The 27,870-nt window shown below is 51.7% G+C and overlaps 1 protein-coding gene and 1 long non-coding RNA gene across 2 annotated transcripts; both read right to left on the reverse strand.

Annotated features, from left to right (window-relative positions):
* Positions 1-225: 225 nt before the first annotated feature.
* ST8SIA2 (ST8 alpha-N-acetyl-neuraminide alpha-2,8-sialyltransferase 2) lies at positions 226-26,745 on the reverse strand. The gene is made up of 6 exons (XM_084532553.1): positions 26,575-26,745; positions 13,059-13,121; positions 11,010-11,138; positions 10,282-10,539; positions 8,216-8,509; positions 226-658 (listed from the first exon to the last, which is right to left on the reverse strand). Exons 1-6 carry the CDS (start codon positions 26,676-26,678, stop codon positions 370-372), a joined length of 1,137 nt encoding a protein of 378 aa, XP_084388679.1. The 5' UTR covers positions 26,679-26,745; the 3' UTR covers positions 226-369.
* Positions 20,931-22,646, reverse strand: LOC311442870. The gene is made up of 2 exons (XR_014696925.1): positions 21,622-22,646; positions 20,931-21,488 (listed from the first exon to the last, which is right to left on the reverse strand). It is a non-coding gene; the product is annotated as an uncharacterized lncRNA (long non-coding RNA).
* Positions 26,746-27,870: the final 1,125 nt, after the last annotated feature.

Consider the following 27,870-nt stretch of genomic DNA (forward strand, 5'->3'; position numbering starts at 1 on the left):
TACCAACCTCGGACCAGTCACAACAAACGGCTTCACGTTCACCCATCACCTAACATACCCTCAAAAACCAAGGTCACCACCACATGCCTCGGACGTCGCTCGAACGCCCGCTCCCAGCCCAGCAAGCGCGAGGTCTCGCCCGGGCCGGCCACTCCAGATGCTCCCGCACCTCTCCTGCCCCTTCCTTGGTGAACACCAAACAGTTATAATACTCAGGTCAATATATATAGGTACCACGTATATGTATTTGTGCCGCTGCTCTGCGCGTTGACAAAGACAACCATCCCCGCCAGGCCGTACCCAGCCCATCCGCCCCCTCCCCGGCCTGCCCTGGTTGTGCAGCCTGCAGGAACGCGGCCAGGGGCCGCCCTACGTGGTGGCCCCATCGCACTCCCCCACAGTCAGCTTCAAGGCTCCCTGCTGGTGCAGAGTCTTTAAGGCTTTGAACTCCAAGGGCATGGTGTGGGGGCTGGCCTGCGAGGTGTAGCCGTACTTGAGGCTGTCGTAGTAGTGGTACTTGACCGGGTGCTGGTTCTGGTCCAGGGGGAAGGGCCAGAAGCCATAGAGGTGGATGCGGTTGCAGAAGCGAGTGGCCAGGGTGTACATGAGGAGGCCGGTGGTGGGTCGCTTGATGTGCACCTTGTTGGTCAGCCAGTACCTGCAAAAAGATAGCAGAGGAAAGCCTGTTATTGCCCCCGTGGATGGGCTCGCGCACACAGCTCATCTCTTGTGCTTTTTTCCCCCTTCCCGGCCTCCAGTGGAGATATATTGGTGATTCAAAGTGAGAGGTTTCTGACTAGCAGAAGAGTTCTCCATGCCAAGAAAGCCTCTCTGGGGAATGCTTCATGAATAAGCATCTCCTGCTCTCTGTCTGGCGGTTACACCACACGTGTTGCTATGGCATTGAAGCATCTCATGTCTCGGCAATCCGTTATGAAAAACAAATTGCTCGCAACGCTGGCCTTCAGTACTTCAGCCTACAATTACCTTCCAATCAACCGAGGGGATCGATACCTCAGACCTAACCATCCACACGTCAAGTAGACTCCAGCAGCCCCTCGAAGCAGCCACTCGCACACACGGCTGACGATTTTCATTGATCAATGAAGATTTTACTGACAGTAAACACAACAGGGCTGTAAAAACGTTTGCCTTTGAATAAAGGGTCAGCAGGCTGGAGGAGCTCAAACACACCTGCTCCAGTGCCCGTGGTACACGCAGCCACTGCTCTGCGGTCCTGTATCAAAACACGGCACCGGGCTTCACAACATCAGTCCATAAAACATACAGTTGGCTATCTTGCAATGTGCAAGACGCGATACACAAGCTAGATACGCTCCCTGTTGCAAGCTGTGCTAGTTTTTTTTTTTTTTTTTTACTAGGGATGGTGAAAAGATAGGGGGAAGGAGGCATCTTGCAAGAGCAGAAAGGAGCTGCAGCTGTATTTTTGGGGCTGCTGATAAAAGTTCCTGCAGTATCAACATCCTGTAATAAGAAGTTTCCAGCTCTCAGCGCGTTATTGCACAGACAATTTCTCTGGTTTGCTCAGCGGCAGAGCACCATCGAGGAGCAAAATCAGAAAGGAGAAGATCTGGGGGGGGGGGTGTGGAAGAGTTCCCCAGGCACACTCCCTCCTCCCCAAACACGTTTGATGCCGCCGCTGCCTGCTCAAGCCCTCGCTGCGGGATCTGCCAGTGGATTATTGGTGATGGATAATTCAAAGGGCCTGGGTGCAGGTGACTGAACATGGGACACGTCTTGCTCCTCATTCACGCTTCCTGCTGGGCTCCCGAGGGTCCGGGGCTCAGACAGCAGGAACCCGCAGGAGAGCAGAGCCATAATCCTGCAAATTAGCTTTTCACGAAAGCCATTAAAATTTAGCAACCAAGGCACAAAATGTACTTGCTTGTTCTCAGAGAGATAAGAGGAAAATTGACTTTTCTGGTGAATCAAATTCCAGAAGCATGCACGGAAAGGAGGGGCCGGGTTCATGGGGGTCCAACGCCCCAGAACTGGCCAGGAACTGGCAGCTTAACTAAGTATGAGTGTGGTGTTTGAGGAAGGATGTCCTCCTTGCCTGACTCCTCTCCTCAGCACCCAGCATGGAAGAGGAGCAAGAAAGTGGGGAGAAACCAGCAAAAATACACGTCACCATTGGCCTTTTGTGGGCTTGCCCAGGGGCTGAGCTATGGGGACAGCAAAGCTTGGTGCGGTGCTACTGCTTCATCCCACAAGTGGCTGCCAAACAGATTCCTTGATTTTTTCAAGGCGAATTGCATCAGGCCCCTGATGTGCACAGAGAAGTAGGAGGTTATCACAGCTGTTTAATGCTGGATTAGGGTATTCCCTCCTGCAGCAGGGAAGCCACCTGGGAGGAGCTGTCACATTGGGGGTGGCTCTGGGGGAAGATGCAGCCTTCAGTTTGAGGGCACTGCTCAGCAAGCTACTGGGGTACCTGCCCAGCCTGCCCAAAATGCTGACTTTTTTTTTTTTTAGATATATTAAAAATGACAAAAATGATAAGGGCCACACTCCAAGGAGCCCTCCCAGCCACAGCAGGAAGGGGATCTGCCAAAACAACCCAACACCACCGAGCACTCCAAACCTTTCTGCAATATCAGAGTGGACAGTGGCAATTCAGATGCTTAGAAGGAAAATAACAGATACCATACACAATATATCATGTCCAAACCATAGCACAGGTCACACCACAGCTCTTCCAAGTCACTTCTTACACAATTAAGGTGGAAAATCTCTAATGAGTGCTGGGGAACACTTTTTAATGACCATTTTGTGGCAGGAGTGTGGGACGATCTCCCTCTTGTCTCTCCCACCACTGCCCAACGGAGACAGTGGCCACATCCCCAGTGCAGGAGAGAACAGCTGGGGATGGAAATAAAACCTAATTAATTCCGTAAATCCAAATGAGGTTGTCTGGGCGCACATGGGATGCTGTGTCAACAGCACACCTTTAATATGTGAGGTCCGGGATTTTAATTAGGAGGAAAGATAATCTTGAAGCAGGCAGTAATTATTTTTCAAATTGGCTACACCAATCACCATAACTATTAACTGCAACATTTTATGGAAAGAGACAGCAATTAAAAGAGAAGAGCAAAGAGCAGTCCTGAAACTCAATGCCTCCTTTCTCAGAGCCCTTCCGAGCGCCGACCTCCTTCAGAAGCAGTGTAAACAAACCCTCAGGGGTGTAAGCAGCCACAGAGATGGTCTGACACCTGAGTGGGATGCAGCTATGGATAAGAGCCATAATGCTGCCAGGCAGGAATTGCCTGAGACAGCTCTTGTTTGGATGAGCATGATAACAACAGATGGAAAATGCCACCAGAGCATCGAGGCCATCTTTTGTAAGGGAACAGCCCAGACATAGGGCTGAGCACCTACCCAAGCTGATACTTGGTGCTAGACAAGGACAGAGGTTTTGGAAGGAGCAGCTCAGCACCCTGTGCTTCCTCCTCACCAGGTATCATCCACCATGGACACAGCAGGTGTTTTGCAAAAGAGACTTCACCAGTCCCTCCGTGGTCGCTGGGAAAAGTGCTGCTCCTCCCCAAAACCCAGGCAAAACCTAACGGTTCCAGCACATGGAGGCAACCACAGAAGCACCAATTTCCCAGTAGGTTTCCAAGAAGTCTCCTGAGCAGAACTGCCCAGCGATGCTGCTGGTGTGTGGCTCATTTCTTGAGGTCCAGTGGGAATCCCTCCGGAGACAAAATGCTCCAAAGCCACCCGTAGGAAGCCCCAGCTCCCACCTGTATCTGGAGGGAGTGACAGTGTTCATCCTCCTCCTGCATTGCCCAGTGCACTGAATTTGGGCGGCAGAATCTGGCCCTGGCTTGTGCCAAAATGCTGGGTGCAGGACTCCTACCTGCAGACAGCGTTTGGGACCATTAGCAAGGACAGGATCCTGCTCTGTGCTTGCACATCACCTCCTGATATATCCAAGGAAACCCTCAAGTAATATGTACCCTCCAGGCAAGGGTTAAACAGCAGGATAAAATAAACTAAAAATCTATCACACTGATGAAATGAGTAAAAGAAAGCCAGGTCAATGAAGAAATCAAGTTTCAGCAGCATTGGCTGCATTATTTTGTGATACAAATCAGAATAGCTGAAATAATGCAATTTCAGACCCTTTTAAAACAGCTTATTTGTCCAAGTGCGATACAAACACAAGCTGTTGTGGAGGTGCTAGCCCCTGAGTGTCTGAAGCACATTATCTGCCTGCCACACACATCCTGCTCCCATTAACGCTCGCAAGAGGCTGGCTGAAGGCAATCAGCACCCTGCTGGCACCCCATGCTCCCACTGCTGCACGCCAGGACAGGGCCAGCAGGGAACGGCACAGAGAGGAGATGAAGTGCTGGAGCCCGGGGGGACAGTGAAATCTTCTTGTCCATCTATCTGTGTGTCCAGCTTCCTCCTTCACCTCCAACAAAATAACCTTGCAGTGACCAGATCTGTGCTGGATGGGGACTGACCCTCAGGTCCTCACCGAGAGTCCCAAAGCTGCACCTGGAGCTGGGCTTCATCCCCAGCCTGGGCAGAGCCCAAACTTCAAACATCACATGCAGGGGAGATGGGGCTTGGGTTACAGTGTCCCAACACAAGGAAATCAATGCTGAGGGACTAAAGATTGGTAACAGATGAATAACCACATCCTCACCCAGGTCTGGATACCTGCAATGCCCCTGCGGACACAGAGGGTACTCAACATCAAGCTGAGCCATCGCCAAGCAGACACAAGAGGAGGAATGTAACTGGGAAGAGAATCATTATTTCTTTTCCCTTTCCTTCCTATGCTTCTCCATTTCTTTTTACGAAGAGAAACCTAAATCTTCTTCCTGATTAACTGGAACCAATTAAGCATCATGGGGACCTGGTGGAGACAGACACCAGCTTGGATACAGCGTGCCTCATTTGCTTGTACAGAAGGGGTGAGAATAATTGCCCACAGAAGTGTTCCTTCCTGTGATACCGCTTATCTAACCCACACACGGCTTTACTTAGATGTTATTTGGGTATGAGGACCCAGAGAGAGATCTGAGGTGAGGATGAAGCCACCTCATGTCCCACCCAGCTGTGTTTCTGAGGACACACGGCAGAGCCGTGCTACAAAAGCTGCAGGCACCACACGAGGTGATCGCTGTCACAGAGAGCACGCCCGAGCTGTCACGGCTGCTTGGATGGTAAACCTAATGGGAGAGTGAGCCAAGGAGCTGGAAGATCTATTGATTTTTATTTTATTTTTTTAAAGAAGCTCTTAATAAAATCTGATGGGATTAGAATTGGTTACAGCCAAGAAAGTCTTGTGATGGACACGGTGAGAAAAGCTAGACTAGATTATACGAGGCGAACCAAAACGCGCCCATGAATTCTCCGCAAGAGGTGATAGTCAGACCTCCAGACACAATTATTTCCCCCTGCTTCCTGCATTTCATGTTATTTCTCTAACAAAAGCTGCTTGGCAATGGGGATTACAAGGCTTTTTGGAGACGCCAGCAGATGACTTATAAGGGGCTTGCTTGCTTCCCAGCCAGAAGATGAGCACCGCGCTTGCCAGAAGCATCGCTCAGGAGACATTTTAGAGAATCTCTCAGAAGTGAGTCATGCACCCCAAAACCCATGGAGCCGGCACTGGAAACAGGCTCCTTAGCTGTAACCCTGCTTCATCACTTTGAAAGCTTGTTCCTGAGCCCCTCCATTGAAATGCTGATGGCTCTCCCCACTCTTGGCATGCAGGGAGCGGAGCTGGTGAGTTTAACTGCGAGAGAAGAGGCTCTGTCCTACTGCATTGGTCATCCAGAACCACCAACACAAAGTCAACCAGCAAACATTTAAGGCACCAGCACAGCAGGGAAGGTGGTGTCTCACATGATGCTGTTAAGGACAACAAAAGCAAAATGCTTTTTATTTATCTCAGTGATGCACACTCTACAAGTGCCTCAAATGCACTGCAAATTATAGGAAGAAGTGTTCAATTGCCACGGAAATGCATTTTGGTCTGGGGGAAAGCAGAGCAAGACAATAAATTCTGCGGTTCAAGGAAGAGTCAAGAACTTACAAATGTATTTCTCTGGAAGTGAAGGAAGAAGAGTAAAGGCAACGCTTTTGTAGCTGAATTGAAGTTGGCTGAAATAACATTAGTTTGTGTAGAAAGTGCAATTGCTTAAAAAAAAAAAAATACTTAAAAGAGTTTCTTAGCTGAAAGACCTTCCCCATTTCTTTGTGGTTTCCAAATCAACTTAGGATAGATTATAAATCAAAGGTAGCTCTATCCAGCAAAGAAGAAGGGACAACTCTATCACTGCAGTGCAAGAGGGTGTTCAGAAGCCTTTGTGGGTTATTGTCTCTCAGCTGCATGCTACACTCCACAGGGTGTCTTAATTGCACAAATCTCAGATCCATCAAAGGAAGAGCTTAATGCTATAACTGCTGCGTTCCTCAGAGAGATGGGGGCTGTGGAAGTTGTTGGAGACCATGCCCCTCTAACAGCAAAGAGTTCATCACACAAAAATACACAACAATTGTAGAAATTAGTATCAAAGACAATAAATAACTAAACTCCTGGTCATTCTGGTCAGGTTGACTTGGGGAAAGACTCCTTCCTCACCCCAAACTGCACCATATACTATAGTAATCATTAATCAACAGCATACTTGTTTTGCTGCGGTAGGGCTGATAAGCAGGATGGCAGGCAGGCAGCTGCTCCCCTGACTTGGAAGGGAGCTGGGCAGCTTGGGGCATCCTCCTCTCATCCCGTGGGGAGCTGGGGAGCAGTACCCAGCCCCAGCAGACCCTCACAGAGCTTTCTGCAGGGCGGTGCTGGCACCAGGAGCGGTTGCCAGCACAGGATTAGCAGCCTGTTGATTTAAAGGGCTTATTACAGGAGCTTAATTCTATTTTGACAGACGAAAGTAAGTCAATTACAGCTAGAAATAGCTCAGAATTTGGGTGATTTTTCCCCCCTTTTACGTGAGTTGTGGTGTCATTTTCCTTCCCTTTCTTTACCTCAAAGCCAGCATTTTCCGTAAAAAACCTCTGAGGCCCAGGGAAGCCTCAAGCACAGGCACTGGAGGGCAGACCTGGCTGTCCTCAAGCCTTGCTGCTGCCTTGGATTCACCGTGACGCCAGAGCCCGGCTTAGGCTGGCTCGTGCTGGAAACCACCCTGAGAGCATCCCCAGGGCCTGCCCTGTGCCCAATCCATCCCTGGCATGAGGCGATGTCAGCAGGGAGCAGCCCCTCCAAAAAGCTCAGGCTGGAAGGTGCAGGGGTGAAGAAATGCCTGAAGTAATCAAGAACTGTTAGTGCTGAGGCTTAGAGCGGGGGGAGCATCACCTGCTCAAATGAATCCCCAGCCTGGGAGAGCAACAGGTTGGGGTCCAGATCAGAGAGAACTGCTGCTGCAAAGGGGCTGCCACTAAGCCACCACCTGCCTGCTCTCCCTAAATACCTAACAAATGATCTCTCACCCCAGAGAAATAAAGCAAGAGCCTACCTCATCCCCAAGGCATTCATGTAGAAGTCTCACCCCTGGGGCTCCATTCCTTTATAACCTCCCAGGTAACCTCCAGCTGTGCCTTCCCCACTCCTACAATTGCAGCAGCCCCTTCTTGCCTTCCCAACACACCCATTCACCACCACCTGAGTCTATTTACCTGATCAGCAGGCCGGGCCATGTCAGACCTTTCTCTGCCTTAGAAGTTCATCTGAGATGAGCACTGTAATTAGCACCAGTAGAGGAGCACATGGGCTACTCAAGAACTACTCAGGAACTACTGGGTCTTGCCCTTTCCAACCTACCACCAGCTCCCTGATGTGAGGAGCTGGGTGATGTCCCCACGTGTTGCTCAAGCCCAAGATAGCAAGCCTTGTCACTAGGCAGCACACACACATTTTCCCTAGGAAAGCCCTAACCGTAGGTTGGGGAGTGATTGTGGTGACATCCAGGCTTACAGCCAGCAAAGCACCGTCAGACCCAGACTCTGTTGCACAGCTATAACACCTCACACTCAGCCCAGTGAGGAGCCCCCGCTTGCAAGGTGGTCTCCAGTTCTCATTTAGGGCCCAGCCACGGCTCGTGGAGTCTTCCTCGCGGTCTGCAGAAGAAACAGCTTGTGCTGTTTGCCTCCAGCACAAACCCAGCTCAGGAAGCTCACGAACTGCTGGCTCCGAGCGCATCAACCGTGCTCTCACCCTCGGACAGCGTGCAGCAGGCGCAGCGAGGGGTAGGCAGTCCTGACGTTGATGCGGTGCTTCAGGATGAGCTCGTTCACCCACTCCACGCGCTCCTTGCCCCCCTTGGCCATGAACGCTGGGATCCACAGGATGCTGCCGTTGAGGCTGTGCAGGCGCTGCAGCAGCTTCTCCCGCCACGTCTCGTTCACCAGGTCCTCGAAGGCTCGCTGGATGACCGATGGGTTCATGGTCACCAGGTCCGTCTTCATGCCCACGTCCTGCGAGTACTCCTGGACGGGGGCCAGGTTGCACCTGCGAGGGGAAACACTGAACAGCCCTCTGCAGTGGATATGAGAGCGGGCACTAGCAAATACTGTGGGGGTGATGCTCAGTGCCAGGACAGTGACAGATGTGCCATTTGCCCTCACTTTTTGGAAGGAGAAAGGAAGAAGAATGAGGCTTTGTGATAAATTAGAGAGGCTCTCACCTGGTAGTGATGAGCTATGTCAATATGCCGGCACGCGTGTGCATGTTCCTCTGGGCAATGCTAATGCCGCGTGTAACTGTGGGCGGGTTTGTACGGTCTGTATTGCTGCTGGTGCAGCTCAAAAATAACGCAGAGCAACAAACCTCCCTTGTTTGCTGCCACAGCAGATTTAAAATGAAATGGCTTTTCCCACGCAAGGAAGGTGCTCGCCTCTGTAAGTGCCTGCACGCCCCGCGGCAGCAGCAGCAGCTCGGGCAGGCTGGCAGATGTCCCCAGGTGGAACACGCACCAGCAGTGACAATGACACCGGCAGGAGGTGGATGCCACAGGATGTGGGCTCCACGGGGTTTGGCTGATTGGAGCCTGTGACCTTCAGAAACCCAGTTTCATTCCATCATTTTAATTGCTGCCTCCTCTGGGGCTGTGCAGGTGGGTAGGGGCTCCTGTGCTCCTGTGAAGGATGAAGATGGAGGGGCTGTGGGATAAACCGCCAGCAGGTCCCCCCTGTTATATGGGGGGTTCCTACAGCACACTGTGCTCTCCGGTGGTGTTTTACAGTGAATTTACAGTATTTAACGAGCAGGAATTGTGTCTTAACCGTCTGTCTCCATAACCAGCCATTACTGCTATTTTCCCCCACTTTGCAGATGGGGGAAATAATGGAAAGAAAACCCAGCGAGCAGCATGCGGGGTCCTTGAGCCCATCCGATGTGCTCGCTGCAGGAGTCAAATGGCTTAAAATAAACATTGGGTCTGAAGAGCAAAGCTGTGGACAGAGCCCATACACTGCTGGCCATGGCCAGCCCTGATGAAAAGGCTGCCTGGAGCAAAGCTCCTCGTGAGGATGCAGTTTTGAGTGGTGGCTCAGCTAATGTGTGGTGGGAAGAGCCTCTCCACGCCAGCCCTGCACTAGCACACGTGGCTGGGGAGACTTCACCCCAAATCCCAGTCCTTATGCCCGGTAAAACTTTTCTCTCACAGCTTTGCTGCCTGATATGAAACCCCTCCCTAAACTTTGCCAGAAGAGCAACAGGCTGTTTTCTCCTTTGCTCTCTCTGGTTTTGTTTAAGGATGCAAATGGGTGCAGTCCCCCGTGGCCAGGAGGGAGCTGCCGGCAGCCAGGCTGGAGCAGCTGGCCATGAGCAGGGGCAGAGGTGACATTATCCTCGTCCCCACATCACGCAGGGGACTGCCTCCGTGAGCCGCTGATGGATTGGGCTGTCTTCATAATAGACTTGCCAGGAAGCAAATGTCTGCACATACATAAATCATCAGCGGGCTCCCACAGCCCCTCAGCTAGCGGATGTACACGGGTGTTGGGGATGGATGGGAGGGCTGGCGTGCTCCTCCTCTGCACTCCGAGCATCTTAGGGAGGGAATTTCGTGTAGATCAGGACCTGCCACTGTGGCCCGTGGGGCAGTGTGACACAGGACATGGATGCTGGGGACAGCAGGGTGAGAAGACATGGGCTGTGTTTGCAAGGAGCGCTTGGCAGTGGTTGGAAGAGTTCACAGCAAGGTGTTTGTATCAGTGAACTTTATGCTTGCACCTCTCCAACCCCCCCAAACCCACCACACGGCAGGATGCAGCCCCTACCTGATCACAAAGCTGTGTGCATCGATCTCGGGGCCGCAGCCACTGCTGAGCAGGACCCCCGAGTTGCCCACGATGGCGCAGGAGGGGAACTGCTTGCCCTTGAGGGGCGAGGTGCGGGGCAGCAGCTCGTACAGGTTCTGCGAGACGTTCATGGTGCTGTCCCTGTCAAAGACGTAGTGGATGATGTCCCCCGGCTTCAGCGTCCCCTTCAGCACCGAAATGTCCTTCTCTGCATCCAGGAACTTCAAGATCTGTTTCCTGGGGACAGGGAAGAAAACGGCCCCATCAGCTCAGGTACAGAGGGGATTTGGGTAACGCAGAAGATGAACTCTTTGTCTCCTGCCTGCCCTGCAGGAACAGCTTCCAAATAGCTGTCGCCATCCTAATGCCCTCTCCTGCCCCATCCAGCCCTTCCAGCAGGCTAGCGTGGCTGGCCCACCATCAGTGGGGTCTCTGCATTCCCCCCGGGGCACACCAGCATTGCACACCAGTTGCACTTGGCCTGGAAACTGGGGGCTCGAATGCTCCGCGTTTCACGGCTGCAGGGCCAGCTGGTTCAGCTGGGAACTCATTTCCAAGCGATCGCTTACAGATATGAAGTCTAGCTCAGCAGGAGATAAGCCTTTTATTTCTTCCTTGACTTCTTTAGATGATATACAGAGGCAATTTGCCAGCTTGCACTGGAGAGGACCAGATCTGTCTCTTGTCCTATAGGTAATTACCAGTACCTGATCTTCAAAGAGAGTGTCTGGTTGTGTCTCCATTTGGATGAGGCTGGTTTAATGTCGTGCTTAATGCTTTCATTACTTCTGTCAACAACAGCTGGAGACGAAGAGTCATTTATTACTACTTCAGCTCTAGAGAAAAGAAAGACAGGGCGAGGGAGAGAGACAGGATCCGTTAGCATCCCAATGGCATTTCTAATCACTGTCTTCGGCTGTGGCTGCTGGAATTCAAACTTCATCAGAAAAGCAAAATTGTAGTTATTACCTAAACGAGAACTGAAAGCCTGTTTGTATTCCGCCACGCTCAAGCCGACACAGATCCTTAAATACCTGCTCGCTCACACAAACACATACTTACAGGTTTACATAAAACAAAATTGTACACATCCAGCCGGAGAAGCGCATGCACAGGGAGACACGAGCACACTGCAGACAGGCTGGCAGACAACACACACAGCCCTGCGGAGCCCCAAATGTCACTGAAAGATGGGCTGCACCCCAAAGCTGAGCCCCTCAGCTCCTGGGGTGGGTAAAAACCTCAAGAGGGAAGCACAACCTGCACTTCGCCCTATGGAGAAATGAATTAATTGAGCTGCTGGGTGCTGCTTGTGAGGTTGGGTACTCACTACAAAGACCCCAAACAGGGGGAGATTGGCTTGCTGGTAACTTTTTTTTCCCCACTGAAAAAGAACAAAATGATTTCAGCATCCATCCTGCCTGCTCCATGCCCAGCAATGAGCAGGGGGATGAGAAACAGCCAGATACACTCATGCTGGGATTTGGAGATGATCACTGGGAGACCCCAGCTTTTAATCCCTGCTCTAAGAGGCAAATAGGCCCCAGCACTTCAGTGCAATTTACATCAAATGGCATAAATTAAGGGAGCCTCTGCATATTTGATTTCAGCCAGCCGCCCTCCAAAGAGAATACCCAAGCATCTCATCAAGAAGCTGTGCATGTGTCTGCAGCCCCGAAAAAGCCTTCACACTTCAGAGCGCTCTGAAAAACACACAGCCAAAGCACTTGCTACCAGCTGAAGGGAATCTCCCTCTGTAGTGCAAAGGGCTTTTTCCAGCCGGGGAACAGTTTGTAAATAAATACATTCATAAAAGGCAGGTAAAGCCCAGGGTGGGAAAAGAGGGAGAGACGGGGCCGAGCTGGTGGCTCAGGCTCACGGCAATGCGTAGCTCCTGGGAGCACATCTCCAGCCCAAGGCTGGTGCTCCTGAGGACACATTACATCTCAAACTATGTAGTGTTTCAGAGAGGAAGGGAAATGTGTTGATAGAGGCTAGATGTCAGTGTCCTCGTGTGTGCTTGTACATACCAAATGCTACGGGACCTTCTCCAGAGGCTGCCTCCAGTGGAGGTTGTTTCCCATCCTGCGTTTTGCTATTTTGTCTCATGCCTTGCAAAGCTTACTTATGAGGTGTCAGAAACCTTAAAGGAAATAGGGTAAAGGAATCTGAGGAATAACTATGATTTTTTTGTTGTTGTTTTGTCCATTTTCTGTGTTTGGGTGATGTGTTGTGACACCGTCGCAGAATGGCACAGCTCTTTCTTTCTTGCGTGGTGTCGCTGGGCTTTACAACTTGGCAGCGCTGGGATGACACAACATCATCGTAAAAATAACACAGAGAGGCACCGAATGAGGCTGTGATGCCATGAAATGTCTCTGCGAGGGAGCGACGTTACAGAACTGCATTACGATAAAACCGAATGGGGTTCTGATGTCAAAGCAAGCTCTCTCCCTCCTAATAGCACAGTAAACTACGAAAATGGCAACTCTATCACTGACTTATTTTCACCATAAGTAACTCTCTCTTTCTCATTCTCTCAATCACCGCAACTTGCAGATCCTTGGTTATTTGCAAATGATTATTGCACTGAGCTGGGGAAGGAGGGAGAGAAACGATTAAGAAAATGCAAAGCAGAAGTGAAAAGAAACAGATACATTTGCTAAATAAGACCAGCACTATCCAGCAAAGAGGAGAAGCAGATTAATAGCTGCCTTACAGCAAAAACAAATGAACACAAAATCTAATTTACAAACCTATTAGATTTGCTATGTAAGCTGTTCACAGCTGATCTGATTGTACCTCTGCCTCCAGAACTCCTGCAAGACAAAGGAAATGCATTATTTATAAACCCGGCTCCTCTTTGCCAAGCATTGTTCAACAGTCAAGAGATCCTGCTCCGAAGGGCTCTGAACTGAGACACGGCTCGCATCTCACCCCATCCAGAACGGAGATGTCCTGATGCCTGTGAAGGGCTTTTCACATCCCTCGTCGCTGCTGCCCTACTGCGACCGTAAAACCATTACAGCAAAAAGCTCCTAACCAACCCAATTAATAATACCTGCGCTCTCTAACCAGCCATCAAAGACATCTGGTCTCTGTTGTCAAAGCAGCGTGCAGCCTACAGGTTGCGTTAAATACATCTCAACTCTTTTTTTTTTTTTTTTTTTTACGCGTCAGGTGGGAGCTGTGCCTAGAGAAGGTCTCCTCCAACTCCAAGGGATGTCTCCCTGTCCTTCTCCAGGGGACTGATGGAATGGCATGGCCGGGATTCATGCCTCTGGCTTCATCCTGGGATTCAACTGAGATCACCCAATGTCTCCATTTATCCCAAATGAGCCATCAGCCTCCTGCATGACTTGCAGAGACCCTGTCCTCACCGTGAGCCTTCTCCCAGTTTCCAGTGATCCAAAAGAGACCCAGTGCCCCGTTCCAACCCGCTCCGGTCCCATGGGTGCCCTGAAGCCCCTGGTCTCCACCCTCGGTGTGACCTGGCTGAAGCTACGAGACCAACTCACCGGGGTCACTCGCAAGCTGGAGCTGGGACCTGAAGGGACAGCCTTGTCACTGCCACAGCCGGGCAGCCCTGCATGAGGATGGGCACCAGACCTGCCTGAGCAGGACCTGTGGGAAGGCAGAGCCCACGTTTCCAGCACCAGGCACTGGACTGTTGCTATAATTTTAAAATAGGTGGAACCAAGCCTCTTCAGAAACCAGTGTCACTCATATGGCCCATAAATCCTTGGTTAAACAAATCCCAGTGTTGTTCTGCATTTAGCTGCAGAGCCCCTTCTTGCTTTAGCTCGCTATTTTGAAGCAGGCCACAAAGAATCTGTCCCCTGCTTTCTGGTGACACTCAGTGGCAGACACATTTTAGCCACCACGTCCTCATTGCTCCGTTTTATTTTTTCCATTGTACAGACAACTGTATGAACACGCTCATAAAGAGAACCAAATTCTTTTCCAGCAGAAATATTATTACCTGGAAATATATCCCTTAATGAAAATGTATCTCAGGAGCAGGTATTTCTAGCAGTCCTAAAAAGATCCCAAATGTATTAGACACAAATGAAATAGTGAGCATGGCCATTTGGTAGCATTAAAAAGATTTTCAGGCTTGTGGGATGTGATGTAAACCCCTTAGTTAGGCTGAGAGCAACCCTCAGCACTGCATAATATAAAACCCTTGGAGAAGCTGTGATGGTTGTCCCTTCCCTCCCTCCCTCCCACGGGAGCCCATTCTATGGCCAAGCCACTGAGATTCTTCCTCCAACACTCTCCTTTTTCCTCTGACAAACCTGAGAGCTAGCAAGCTGTTTCACAGCAGGACTGGCTTATTCCTAGAGCCTACTGGCATTTAACAAGCCTCTGCTTTAATGGGGTTCACCGCGGGTTGTGGGAGCAGGCTGGATTAGCGTGCAAACCACGCATCCTTTCAGAGACGTCTCCTCTGAAGGAGCCTTCCAAATGGGATTCACACTCCTTCACACTTGCTGTAAGAGAGATAGGGACTGGATTAAGGGCTTAGAAAAAAGAAATGTTGCTCTCTGAATAAGTGCTGGTTCACAATCTCTGTGAAAGGGGGGGGAAAATCACAGAAATCTGGAAGTGGAGAAGACCTCTTAGTGCCCACCTCATCCACTTTTTGTGGCTACAGCAGGACTGATCCGAAGCATCACAACATGTTATTCAAATGCATTTATCCAAGCTAAGCTTTACATGCCCCCAGTGACAGCTCTGTGCATGTTTTCTCCTGAAATTCAGGCAGCTGCTCGGGCAGGTGATGCTGGATGTGAGGAAGAAGATCTGGGAGCCCAGCTCCCAGCTCGCTGTGTGTGGAGGCAGTGGGGAGAGAGGTCAGCTCTTCATTTTCCCTCCACTGTGAAAAGCAAAAGTTTTCAAAATATTGCAATGCAAACAGAGCACAAAGCGTTCAATGCAAACAGCACAAAGTGTTCTTGTGGCTGTCCTGTTCAGGCACCCAAGAGGGCAAGAAAATGCTGCCTTCCTCCCTGGGTGGGTATTTATATGATCTGTACCCTATTATGGCAGTGAACTGATGTCATATACGAACTTGGAAGGGACAGCTCAGCAGTGGAGGAGTGAGCAGGGCTCTGCTAGCCAGCATCTGGCCCAAAGGCAGCAGGGATGCTCTTGGCAAGCTCCTGAGATGCTGGCAGGGATGCTGCTCCCCCCACTGGGCTTGGGTTCTCTCTCCAAGCCACAGAGATTGCCTGAGACTGGGACATGATACTTGGCTGAAGCTCTCCACTTGTCCAGTCAACCCTAAAACACTCCTGTGACCTCAAAACCACCGGCCTTTCCATCCTTCCTGTCCCACACTGCAACTTCTGGACACTCTCCCTACAATCTCCCTTTCTACAACCAAGGACAATGAGAGCTGTGATACCACGGGGAAGATTCCCCCATCCAGATGTCTCTCTCTGCCCTCCAGCAGGTACCAGCCAGGCACACCAGTTGCTCAAAATGCCCCCAGTTTAGCCAAGCACCACATTTTCCAGGGTTTGCCACAGCTACCAACACAGCCAAGCTACTATTGCTGTACCACCTCTCCAGTCCCACCTGGGAAGAGGAAAACTTTAAGAAATGGAAGGTAGTAATTAAGAGGCACATGTTAAACAAACAAACAAACAAACAAACACAATGCTTTTTATTACACCTTACTGACCTGGAGTTTCAAATCTCTTGGCTTCAAAAGGCAAAGACCAGCCTCGATTAAAATTGCACTGATAGGCATTGATTTTGAAAAGCTTTCTGGTGCTACAGCGTGTTTAGATTGAATTGCTTTATTAATCTAGCTGTTATCAGTTTGATTGTATAGCCAGCCCCACAAAGTACCAACCTGCTTCCTAATCCTATTATTTACAAAACGCTCTTCTTTTGACTTCGGCTTGGATGTTTTCCAGCGATAAGTTGCATCTATATGCGATAATGCCTTATTACTGGCTTATGCCATCCTTTCTCATTTTTGCTGTAAGATTTTTCAAGCTGAATTTTGACTGTCTAAGATATTATATAGGTCAAAATATTCTGTGCTTAGTTCTAGAGTGACACTGATTCATATATCAGAGAGGAATGAAAAAATGTCTTATGGTTCAGGTCCAAATTTTCTTGGATGAATAATTCCTCATAAACCAGGTATGCAAAGACTTTTCCATTCACAGTCTATGAATGGGCTGTTTAGGGGTTTTGGTTCCCTTTTCATCATTGTCCACTTCTTAAATGATTCTCTTAATTGTTGCTCAGTGCAGTTTGGTCTTGCTTCCAGCAATTTCAATACATGGAATCAAAGCTGCTCTGACTGAACAAGTAGGTCACAAAGCTTCTTTGGGTGACTGGGTCTCTAAAAGCAGGCTTTGAACACCCCTGTTCGCAAGCTTAGAAATCTGAAAATGTGTTTGCCGTGGGTATTTTACAAAACCCACCTCATGTTCCTCCTTCTCCCCAGAGCAGAGGGCACATGGGAAGCAGGCACAAGAATCGTGGATGGTCCAAATATGTGAGCTACACAATTTGGCCACATCCAAGCACCCAGTCAGCTGCATTTGCATTTCTAGAACAAAACCTGCCAGAGCCTTCCTGACCTGGGATGAGCCAAGTTGCCCCAGCTCCCCTCTCCTCCCTCCTCCGCATAAAGCAGAAGTAGTAACAGCACCATAACCCATAGGGGGATTGTTAAACAAAATTTATTCATCCGAATTCCTCAGAAAGACAGCTTGGAGTGCCACAGTTTTATCTGAGGAGTGCAAATGAGTAACACCTACTGAGTGAGTTTTCACAGCCCTCTTTTGCATTAGGAGCATCTTGTGATCCTCGCTTTAAGGCTGGGATGGTGGCAGGGAAGCGGCTTGGCCTGTGACACCGGAGGTGACGGGTCCACAGCCCAGGACAGGAGCAGATGCCTCCTGCCCTTCCTGAGCATGGCTCTTGCTGGCTGAGGGAAAGCACACGTAACACAGAGGGCCACAGGAATTGATCACAGGCGTGATGCCCAGCCTTGGCAATGCCAGCAGGGTGCTGACAGACACCCTGCAGGCCAGGCCAACCTGCTCACTGCCACCAGAAGGCCTGGGGAAAGGGAAACTGGAAGCTGTCACTGGAAACGAACTACAAACACGTAGATAACACCCTTCCTCCAAAGCCTGACACACTTCAGCTCTGCTGATGCTCTTAATGATAGGTAATCCAACGTGCATGCAGGTGGGCCACACCTGGTGGTGTCAGGGACCAGCTGGCACCCACACACCACCATGTTAGAGACAGTCTCATGTCCTCTGGCTGCCCCATGAAGTGACCGAATTCATTCTGCTGACCAAGAGAAATGCAGTCTTCGAAATAAGCCCTGTGCTCCCTGAGCCCTCAGGGAAGGGGCCTTCAGGGTCAGGATTCACTCAGGCCAGTGCTGCAAAACTGGGACAAGGACACAGGCTTCAACCTTCCCTCCTCTCCCCTGAAGTTTGGGGGTTGTGTTGAAACCAGCAGAAGGTCGCGTTCATCAGCAAGTCCCCTTGGGGGCTTCTCGCTGGATGCTCAGCTGATTGCTGAGGGGAGCATGTCAAAGCCCATCCACATGATGAGCTGCTCTCGCTATCGCAAAAGAGACAAAACATGCAGAGGGAATGCTCTATTCAGAGGGAGGCAGGCCCACAACATCGGCCAACAGCCAAATGGGAAACTAAAGCCAAAATTGGGTGAGGAATGATGGCATCGACCCCATTTCTGACCCTGGAGATGGGATGCTGGCACGCAACACCGCCTGCCCGCCCCAGTCTTCCCCTCGCACCAGAAACCCAGCTGCCAGGCTCATTTCTCACTCACTGCCCCATATCACATTTTATATCATGTCAGGAGGAGCCAGGACATTTGAGACTTGCCCATCATTCCCGGTGACATTTCATCAGTTGCTTTTGAGGTTTTCATGCCAGGGTGTGAAGGAGACTGCGATTAAGAGGAGCGGTGGCCGTTGGGCAGCCCTGCCAGCATGCACTCTCCTGGCGAGCAAGGTTCCTCTCTAGGGATTAATTTGGAGGAAATTTCTAAAGCATTTGTCTGCTAGATGAAAGAGCCTGCAATATATCTTGATGAGACATTTGAAATCTCACTTCGATGTGTTTAAAATCTCACTTGTTCATATTGTCACAGCTTGGCAGCCAGGGTGTCAAAAACTTCCTAAATATCAGGTGCTATTTTTGCAGCTCCAAGTTCCACTCTCTCTATCAAGTCATACAACCACATTTCAGAGATCGTGCCTGTACCAGGGGATCCAAGAACATCACCTTGCCTCACTAGTTGGGGAGCAAGGTTGGGAGGCTCGGTGACAAAGTGCCAGCCGACAGCCTCGCTGCCGCTCATAGCACTTGCTATCACCCTTCTTGAGTAAAAGGAGGTCTGTCTGTCTTGTACAAACCAGCCTTTCTAATTTAATTGTTTCCTCCCATGCCACAGCCCCACCTCCATCACTTCACCTACCCCACAACCCGCGAGGGAAGGGGAAGGTTGGAGGAGATCAGCATCGAAGCAGCCCCATGTGCCAGGCAGAACCATGGCTCCGCATCAGCTCCTGTGGAAATGAGAGCAGGGTTTGGCCCTGAGCTTTCTGCCTGGCTGCAAATCACTGTGTGCAATCACTGCCAGTGTACGCCGAGGGCACAGGAATCGAGACACATGAGTTTGCAAAACAGAGACACCTATTGCTTAATAGGGATAAGCCAATTAGGCTGAAATGCTTACGTGACAAAACCAGTGCAGAAGTAGCAGGAAAGGCACAGCTCCAAAGGTGAAAGGACATGAGGCAAAAAAAAAGGGACACCCACAGCACATCACCAGGGTGCTGCTTGGGGATCCCTTGGTGCTGGGGTAACCAGAGCATCACCACTAAATCCCAGTCTGTGTCTGAAGGAGCTGTGAGGGGCAGGAGGATGCTGGCAGCACGCTGAAGGTCCCTGCTGCCCCCCAGGGTCTGCGGGTCCGGGGCTCACAGGCTCTGTCTCTCTTGCACCTGTAGACTGTCAGGTCTCACATCCACACACGTTCCTCACAATGTCAGCACGGCCTGACTCCGTTACCCCGTGACACTCCTGTTTTATCGCTGCTCTAAAGACAAAACACTCACGTGCTCGCAGGGATGAAATGTCACACGCTTCATCTCTCCCCGTCCTGCGTACCGGCAGGCCTTATTCCTTCCTCCAGCTTCTTTGGCTATGTTAGTGAAACATCCAGCAAAGAAACAGCCTCTGAAGCAGGGTAAAAGCATCCAGAGAGGGGCTTGGGTCAGGGTTGTTGTCTGTGGATTTAATTTTCCCCTTCTGGAAGGGAGAAGGTGAAATACCAAGAGTCCAGGGAAGACCTAGCAAAGAGCTGAGGGAGACAAATGTGTCACTACTTAAAAACCATGTCTACACTGTATGTTCTTCCTGAGATCATTTTTTTTTCAGCCAACTGAGCAGAGCTATCAGAGAGCACAAGCAGTAGAGCATCAGTCTTGCAGGAGATCCTGTCTTCCTGAGCATCCTTGTCCTAAAGGGCAGAAATCCCAGCGGCTCTTGTAGCATTGTGGGTGCCACGTACCTTGGGAAATGATTGAGGGTCCCCAGCCTCACTGGGATACTCAGGGTCTCATGTTTTTCTTTTTCCACTGTCAGCGTGGACACTGAGGACCTCTCCTGGGCAGTGACATCCTCTTGGTGCAGATTTTCTGTATGAACATCCTCAACATGATGTTGGGTACCAGGAGCACCCAGGTGAGAGCTGCACCCCACGGTCAGCAAACACCTGAGCCATTTGCCCACCATCAGAGGCATTCCCCAGCAAAGGAGCCACCTTTGCAAGGACTTATTCCCCCAAGCATGGTGTCCAGATGCCATACATTGAAAAAACGGTGGTTATCTCAGAGCTCAGCCTCCTCTCCCTTCCCCTGTCTCACAAAACCACGCTGTGGAGATCCAGACAGCAGCAGGAAGAAGTTTAATTACCAAGTGAGCAGCTGTTGAGCGACAGTCGAGTGTGCTTCTGAGTGCCTGAGAAGGTGTAGGGGATGTCTGATGACAACGCTTAACCTTAGCAGGGGAAACATGTCCCCAGCCATAGCTGCTGGCTGATGTTCCCAAGGATGATGGTGACACCTGGGTCAGAGGTGACGGATGGTGGTGGGACAACCACCCCTCGATCGGGGATGCCTGGAGCCTGCCATGATGCTGTCTGAGGGAGGGAGGCCACAAGAGCACAGCAAAACCTTGTTGTGACGGTGACAGTGCGTGCTTTTAAAAGCAGCCCTGCATATGGAGAGTGCTCGGTGGGCAGGGACAGGGTGCTCAGCATGCAGATGGCCAGCCTGGTGGTTTTTTTTGTTTGTTTGTGCTATTCCCAGTGGGTTTCTATGTGCAATGACAAGGAGTTCATTTGCAGTAGCAACAAGCAAGAGTCTAGCGCTTAATTTTGGAAAGAACTGACCCTGTGAAAAAGCAACCAGCTCGATGAATTGAACACCATGCAAACAAGAGACCTGTGTATGTTCAACAGCAAGACCAGTGAAGTCAGTGTGCCAGCAGTGCTGCTGGTGAGGGTGCTTATCCCAAGGCCACCACCACCAAGGCTGCCGCTTAGCCAAGGCAAAGGGCTTGCTTAGATTTACAGTGGGAGCACAAAGGAAACAGAGCTGTAAGGATTCCTTTTTTTTTTTTTTTTTCCTTGCTATTGAATTGCAATGGGCAGAGCTGCTGACACCAGCCTGCTCTGCCATGCTGTTTGCTGAAGGACACTTCAAAGTCTGCTCCCACGGTAAATTTGCTGGGACAGGGAATTCCCTGGTTTCCAGAGCCAGCTGGGGAAGGACAGCAGGGAAAAAGCAAAATAATTACTGTCTAATACTGTGGTTTGGGTTTATTTCTTGCTGCTGAAGGTGACCCAGACCCAAGGAAAGCAAATGGTGGAGGCAATTAGAGGAAGCCTGGCTTTGAAACAACTGTTTTTTTTATAGCAACGGTGCTTGTAGATGCATTATTTGAGTAATTCTGCTCTTAGGGATGAAAAACCAAAATACTCATAACCGGGAAGCCCAGGGAAAGGTATAGGAGCTCCTGTTAAATGCTTTTCTGGAGGATCTGAAGCACATTTGGCATGCAGGTAGGCAAAGATGAACAGATGTCCAAGCAGAATAACCACGGTTGCTGCAGGCATGTGAGCACAGAATATAAGAGGAAAAAAAAAAAAAAGAAAAGACAAGCCTTTTATCAGTGTCCATTCCCTTCCAGATTTAAATGGTGCATTTGCAGGGTTAGTGACTGGACAAAGAAAGCCCACCTGGGTGAAAGGGAAACTTGTAGCACTTATCGGGGTGGCTTTTGTCTCCTTGGCACTCTGGTTGTTGCAGCTGGGACTGGCTGTGGCTCCGGCACCTCCGTGCCCAAGGAGAGTTGGCTGGAGAGGCAGCCAGAGGGCTGCTGCCATTGCTCCCCTCATGGGCAACCTCGGAAATCCCCTCCTTGGGGTCTTGCAGGCAACAGATGGGCAGGCCTGGACTGAAGTTTTCACCAGCTGTAATGAAAACCCCACAGAGGGCCTGGTTATGTTCCTGGCGCTGGATTTGGCTTTGCTCCACTGGACAGCTCAGGGTCCTGCTGGTGTTTCCCATCCTGCTGCTCATCCCTCCTGCAGGCACCACTGCTCCTGCTGTCCTCTCGAGGCTCAGCTTGAGGAAATAAGCTAAGATTCATCCCCTTCACCTTCCCTAGGCAGCAGCACGGGGGTTTTGCCCATTATTTTGTGGCAGCCGCCCCTGCCCTCCTCCCCCCATGGCTCGACAGGAGATGGGGCTTTTCTGTGCCACAGCAGTGCTGACAGGGAGCAAGGGGAGCTCTGCAGCCAACCTGAAAATGGGCTGCTGGAGGTATTGTCAGGAGTGTGGCAATCAAAGCCTACACCGAATATTCCCTCATTCAAATCAGTGCTCCAACATTGCTTTTATTTTCCAGCCCGATGCGTCACGGGGCTTTTGTTAGAGCCTTGCCATACCCAACGAGTACAAAGGCCTCTCCATGGACTTGATTTGCATGAACAGTTACTTGGTGTCCGTGGGATCTGTGCTGCGGAGAGGCGTTCCTCCTCCAGACCCACCCAGGTAATTGTTGGTTCCTGCGCACCCGCTGTGTGAGCACACAAAAGCTGGGGTTGGTAGAGTATGGCACTTTTCTTCAGCAAAACTTTCCGGTGTAGAGCAAGTCTTTGACTCCGGGTCAGGTGCAATAAATCACAGCCTGAAGGACTTCAGCAGGATGTTTATAGTCGATGGACCAGCCTTGACAAGAAGTGTTATGACTGTAGCATGCTACAGGCCACTCAGAGCAAACGCATCAGCCACCGCCGAGGACGTGAAGCCTTTTTGTGGCTCTCCCGAGACTTCGACAGGCAGGCGTTGGAAACGTGGCGATTTGACGACAAGCTTCGGGGCTGGCCAACAATATTTAATCCTCCAGTTCATCACTTCAAAGAGCAGGATATGATTCCTGTTGTAATCAGGATGGAAAGGCGTGTGGTCCGGACTAGCAGAGAAAAAGGTTGACTCATATTAAGTCCGACCCATTACCAAGTGTCAAGCGCTGCCTAAGGTGGCTCAAGCTAATTCCAGAAGTCACCTGGTGGCAGCGGGTCACCAGCTCCCTCTACAGACAATCAGGACACAGCCGGACCCCTGCAGAACCGCTACGGCAGATGCATAACAAAGAGTCCCTTTAAACCGCCACCAAGGAGCAGAATTTTCCAACAATTATCCCCCTCGCTTTCCCAATAATTATCCCACTCCTTTGTCTGCCTCCGCAGAAGGCAGGAGAGGTCTGGCCCGCTCCCCTGCCCTGGGCTGGATGAAGAAATGGCAGCGATTGCTGTTGCATTCCCCAAGCCAGCTCCGAATGCCTCTTTTGTCTCCTTTCTGGGGAAACAAAGAGCTGTGCACGGAGCGGTGCGGGGAAAGGCGGGCGCCAACGGGCTGCAGGAAAAGTTCAGTGGCCGGGACGAGGGTGGCTGCTGGGGACCGACGTGGCCACGCCGCTGGAAACGTCCGCATGTCACCGCTGGAAACCTCTACATGTCACCCCGGTGGGACAGGAGCGAGGGCGAGCGCATCCACTTCCCCTTTGGCACCCCACCACTGCTGAGCACTGGCTCCAAGCAGGTGGGAAGAGGGGTGTCCGTGCTGAAATGGGTGAGAGGAAGGGGCTAGCGAGAGCAGCACAGTGCCGGGCCCCAGAAACTGCTGATTTTCCATCCTTGCCCCAGCACTGTCATTTAGCCTCTTTGTTTCAGCTTCTCCCCTCTGCAGGAGGAGGGATAATAGTATCTGGAGGAGCAAAGATGCTTGCTTCCTAAGGAGTCTCCTTCTTCAGGAAGCTCCGCCAGGCAGAGATGTTCTCGGCTCCAAGCCCCCTTTTTCACCTGTGATGCTGGGAACTTTTTGTCTGGGCAAACAGCATGATTTTTTTTTTTAAATTTTTTTGTCCATTTGCCAGTAATATTACATTTTTACTTTGTACCTAATGAACATTTTGTTCTCTCTTTCTTCGATTTCTCAGTATTCATAGGTGAGAGAAATATGTTCCCCCTGTTCCTACCCGTACGAGGCAGATCCTTCCAAAGACAATCCAAATCGCAGGCAGGGGGCAGGGTATGTGTAAAAGTGGGCAAGCTGTTCGCTCCTCGCAATAATTAGAGAGTGTTTCGATGCCAAGGAAAAAGAAAAAAAGAGTTGCACCTGCCTGCAGCTCCCAGCCCCTCGGTGCCAGGGGTCTCTGCCCGCCTCTTCCCCCTGCTTCCCGTTTAGGGCCATGCCAGCCACCGAGGTGGTGCCAGGGGATCGGGGGAGAGGACACCAAGCTAAACCATCTGCCAGCTGGATATTCCCAACCTGGGAGAGAGCTGAACAAAAAGCCAGTGGCTTCCAAACCTCTAACAGGGTGGAACTGTTCCCTTCTGGGAATGCCGAGAGCTCCTAGAAAACTTTGCGGTTTCTCTACACCACGGCACACATTTTGTCTTCCCCTTTACCTACAAGTCCTGATTGGAAAAGATGCCACTAGCACATGGCCCCAGAAGCTGAAAAACCATAACCATCTCCTGGGCTGTCTCACTCTTTGCAACTTTGCTACTTCTCCCCAGCAATGTCTTTCAGCCAGGTCACAGCATCGTGTTGGCCGTCACCAGCACCCTGGCTGCACGCAGGGATGGGGTGTTCCTTGTAACAGGCTCCTGTGCTAAGAGTCAAGGGTGTACGATGAGCAGAGCTTGGGATGAAGGAGCTCAAACATAGGCTACTTCAGGGATTTGGGACATGCAATGGGGAAAAGATGTGGGTGGGAATGGAGAAAGGAGGAGAAAGGGTCGGTTTGTCCTACTTCGTGGTGACTTCTAAATATAGTCTCACCTTTGCTCTGGGTGTCCGTGTGTCCCAGCTGATGTGGTAGCTTATTTATAAAGAAAATAAATTGGTCTGGGACTAATGCACGTGTATCAGAGGGCACCAGATCATAGGAAGCCTCCTTCAGTCCCTGGGGCAGTGAGTGGGTCTGAGCCAGGGGCACAGGGATCTCCTCTTCTGCCCACGTTACCTCCCACACTTGCTGAAACGCCGTATGAAAGCGGCTGCTCGATATTCCTGCAGAACTCATCTGACCCTGTTGCTGTCTCTGCCACTGAACTGTTTGGCAGTACTTCCTTGGAGAACTACAGCAACAAACTCAGATGCCAGGGCTTGGAGATAAGCAGCCAGCAAACATCCAATTTCCATAACACGTACAGAAAAGAGAGGAGGGGAAAAAAACAACAAAACCAAACCCAAAAAACACCTGGAAGTCTCTAACGAACCTGGGTGAAGAGCAGGACAAGTAACTAACACAACAGAATAGATTTTCAATAAGGGCACAGCAAGTTCTAGCAGGCAGATCTAGCAGATAGGCGAGGAGGGAGAAGAAAGAGCCAAAGCCGGAAAAGAGGATGGGAGGAAAGCGAGGGGATCGGAGCAGCCTGTCCGATGGGGAGGATGCTCCTGAAGCATTTCATTTCCTTTCTTATTGTATAGGCAGCATCAGCTCGTAGCAGAGCAATAATCTGCCCAGCCTGGTAACCTACAGCCTGGTGCTGGATGTTTCTGGACAGGGCTACTGACCTTTGAGCACTTCTAGCCCGTGGCACCCGGCATAACCCAACAATGAAACAATGACAAACATCACCGCGTTTCATTTACAGTTTTAGCCGAGTGCTAGGTGTTTGTTCTGAGCTACTCCAGCAGGAAATTCCACCCAGTCCTGAGCAGAAAGAAGGACCCCGTGCCATTTTGGCACCACCAGTGCACCCCCTGTTCCTACAGCGATGTGACTTGTTTTCCCATGCTACTGCAGTGAGTTCCTCAGGTTAATGCAAGCCCTCCTCTCCGCTCTTCCTCCTCTCACTCCCTCATTTACCAAGCAGCCTTCCGAGATGGGGTTTACAGGGCGGGTAGGGCATTGCTCCTCTTCCCAGATTTAGGGTTCCTTAGTCCCTGCCACACAGGACGCCCCAGGTAGGAGCGGTACGCGATCCTAAAGCCTCCGACCCAACAGCCAAACAGCTTGAGCTCTCCCAGTGCTCTCCATCACCCCCCAGCCATCCCAAATCTTGTCCCTGCTCCCTCTCTCCCTCCCCACGGACAGATCCTCGCCCCAGCCCCCTGCAGACCGGCCCCTGCCCACCGCCCCAGGGTGCGGGGTGCCCGCTCCACCACGCCCACCCGGACCCACCGAGCCCCCCGGGATGCAGCTCGCCCCTCCATCCCCAGCCGAGCCGCAGCCCCCTCTCCCCAACCCCTCTCTAACACCCCGAAGCGGGCCGGCACCGCTCCGGCACCGCCACCGGGACCTGCACCCGGCTCAGCACCCCAACCCGGAGCGGGATGCCGTGCCTCTGGGGGACCGGCACCTGCTCCAGCACCCGACCCGGCCCGATATCTCCACGTCCCCAACGGGACCGGGACCGGCCCCATCTCCCCGTTCCACCCGGTCCCGTCCCGTCCCACTGGGGGGGGGTCCCGGGGGGTCCCTCCCGGGGCTGCCGCCGGCTGCGCGCTGCGCGGAGCGAGCTCCCTGCCCACTTGGGCGCTCGAGGAGCCGGCAGAGCAGGAGACAAAGAAAACTGTCCGGCCGCTCCCCGAGCCCCGCTCCTCCTCCTCCATCCTCCATCCTCCTCCTCCTCCTCCTCCATCCTCCGCGCCGCGGAGCGGGGGCTCCTTACCCGCTGCCCTCCTCCTCCTCGATCTCGGAGATGTCGGCGAAGATGAGGAAGCCGACCAGCAGCGTGAGCAAAGCCAGCGTCCAGCCCCGGCACGGCAGCGGCATGGCTCCGGGGGCCGAGCCGTGCCGAGCCGTGCCGAGCCGCTCCGCGGGGCGCTGAGCGCGGCTCCGCGTCCCGGCACCGCCGCCACCGCCCCCCGGCGGGGCCGCTCCGCCCCTCGGCGCCCGCCGAGCTCCCCCTCGCCCCGCCCGGTGCGGGGAGGGGAAGGGAAGGGAAAGGGAGGGAGGGGAAGGATGGGGACGAAGGGAGGAGGCTGCTTCCCAAAGCCCCCCGCCACTAAAGTTGGCCGGGGGGCGCTCGGGGAAGCGCCCCGCGGGGAGATGTCCCCCCTGTGGGGTCCCCACTGATGCCTTGCGGAACACCTGGGAGCCCGGGGGTCTGCTCTAAATGAGGCTGGAGGGATGCTGGTGGACGCATCTGTTCCTAAAGAGGGGCTTTTGGGGTCGCAAAGCGCTGTGCACATAGAGGTGCTCGGTAACTAATCGCACCTACCCCTCTCACTATGTGATAACAATAAGTCTTTGTGTACCATAAACGGCACACCGGCCCTGCCGTGACTCCCAAAATCAGACAGGAGTTTGAACAGGCTGAATTAATTGTGGCAGAATTCACCGAGCAGAAACCTCTGGGTGCATCCCCGCCACGCTCCCATGGGCAGCCTGCGGTTTGGTACGGAGAGAAAAGGCTGCAGCTCCTCTCCAGAAAGGGAGACAAAAAGTGTGTGAAAGTGGCAGGTGGGAAGAAGGAAAAAACATCAGGCTGACCCAAAGAATGGCCAAAACCAGACCAAAAGGTCCCTTTCCCTGCACCCCTATTATATATCAGCCCAGCACCAGCTCAGGAGGAGAGGACGGTGGTGCTGAGGGCTTAAGCAGGGCCAGGCAGGAGCACCTCCACAGCCAGCTGTAATTCCTGCAGCCCAGAAAGTTGCTGAGGACCAGGATATCTGGCGCTACACGCGCCGCCGAGCTGGAGAGGGACGCAGCAGATTTGTAATGCAGCAGATAGAAGAAGCACAGATGTGTTGCGAGAGAGGGAGAGAGAGAGATACTAATTGCTTACATATTTAAAACAGCATCTTTAGTCTGAATGGGAGGCACCATTAAGCAAAACAGAGCTATTAACTGGGGCCACTTGGAAAGCTGCCATTTTCCCTTTTGTGCATGGCTTTATGCATCAACACAGAAGTGCCACGCTTAGGGCACAGAAGGGCTGTCGGTCGTGTCCTGTGATTCC

Source organism: Aythya ferina, assembly GCF_964211825.1.
Source record: "Aythya ferina genome assembly, chromosome: 11".
Taxonomy (NCBI): Eukaryota; Metazoa; Chordata; class Aves; order Anseriformes; family Anatidae; genus Aythya; species Aythya ferina.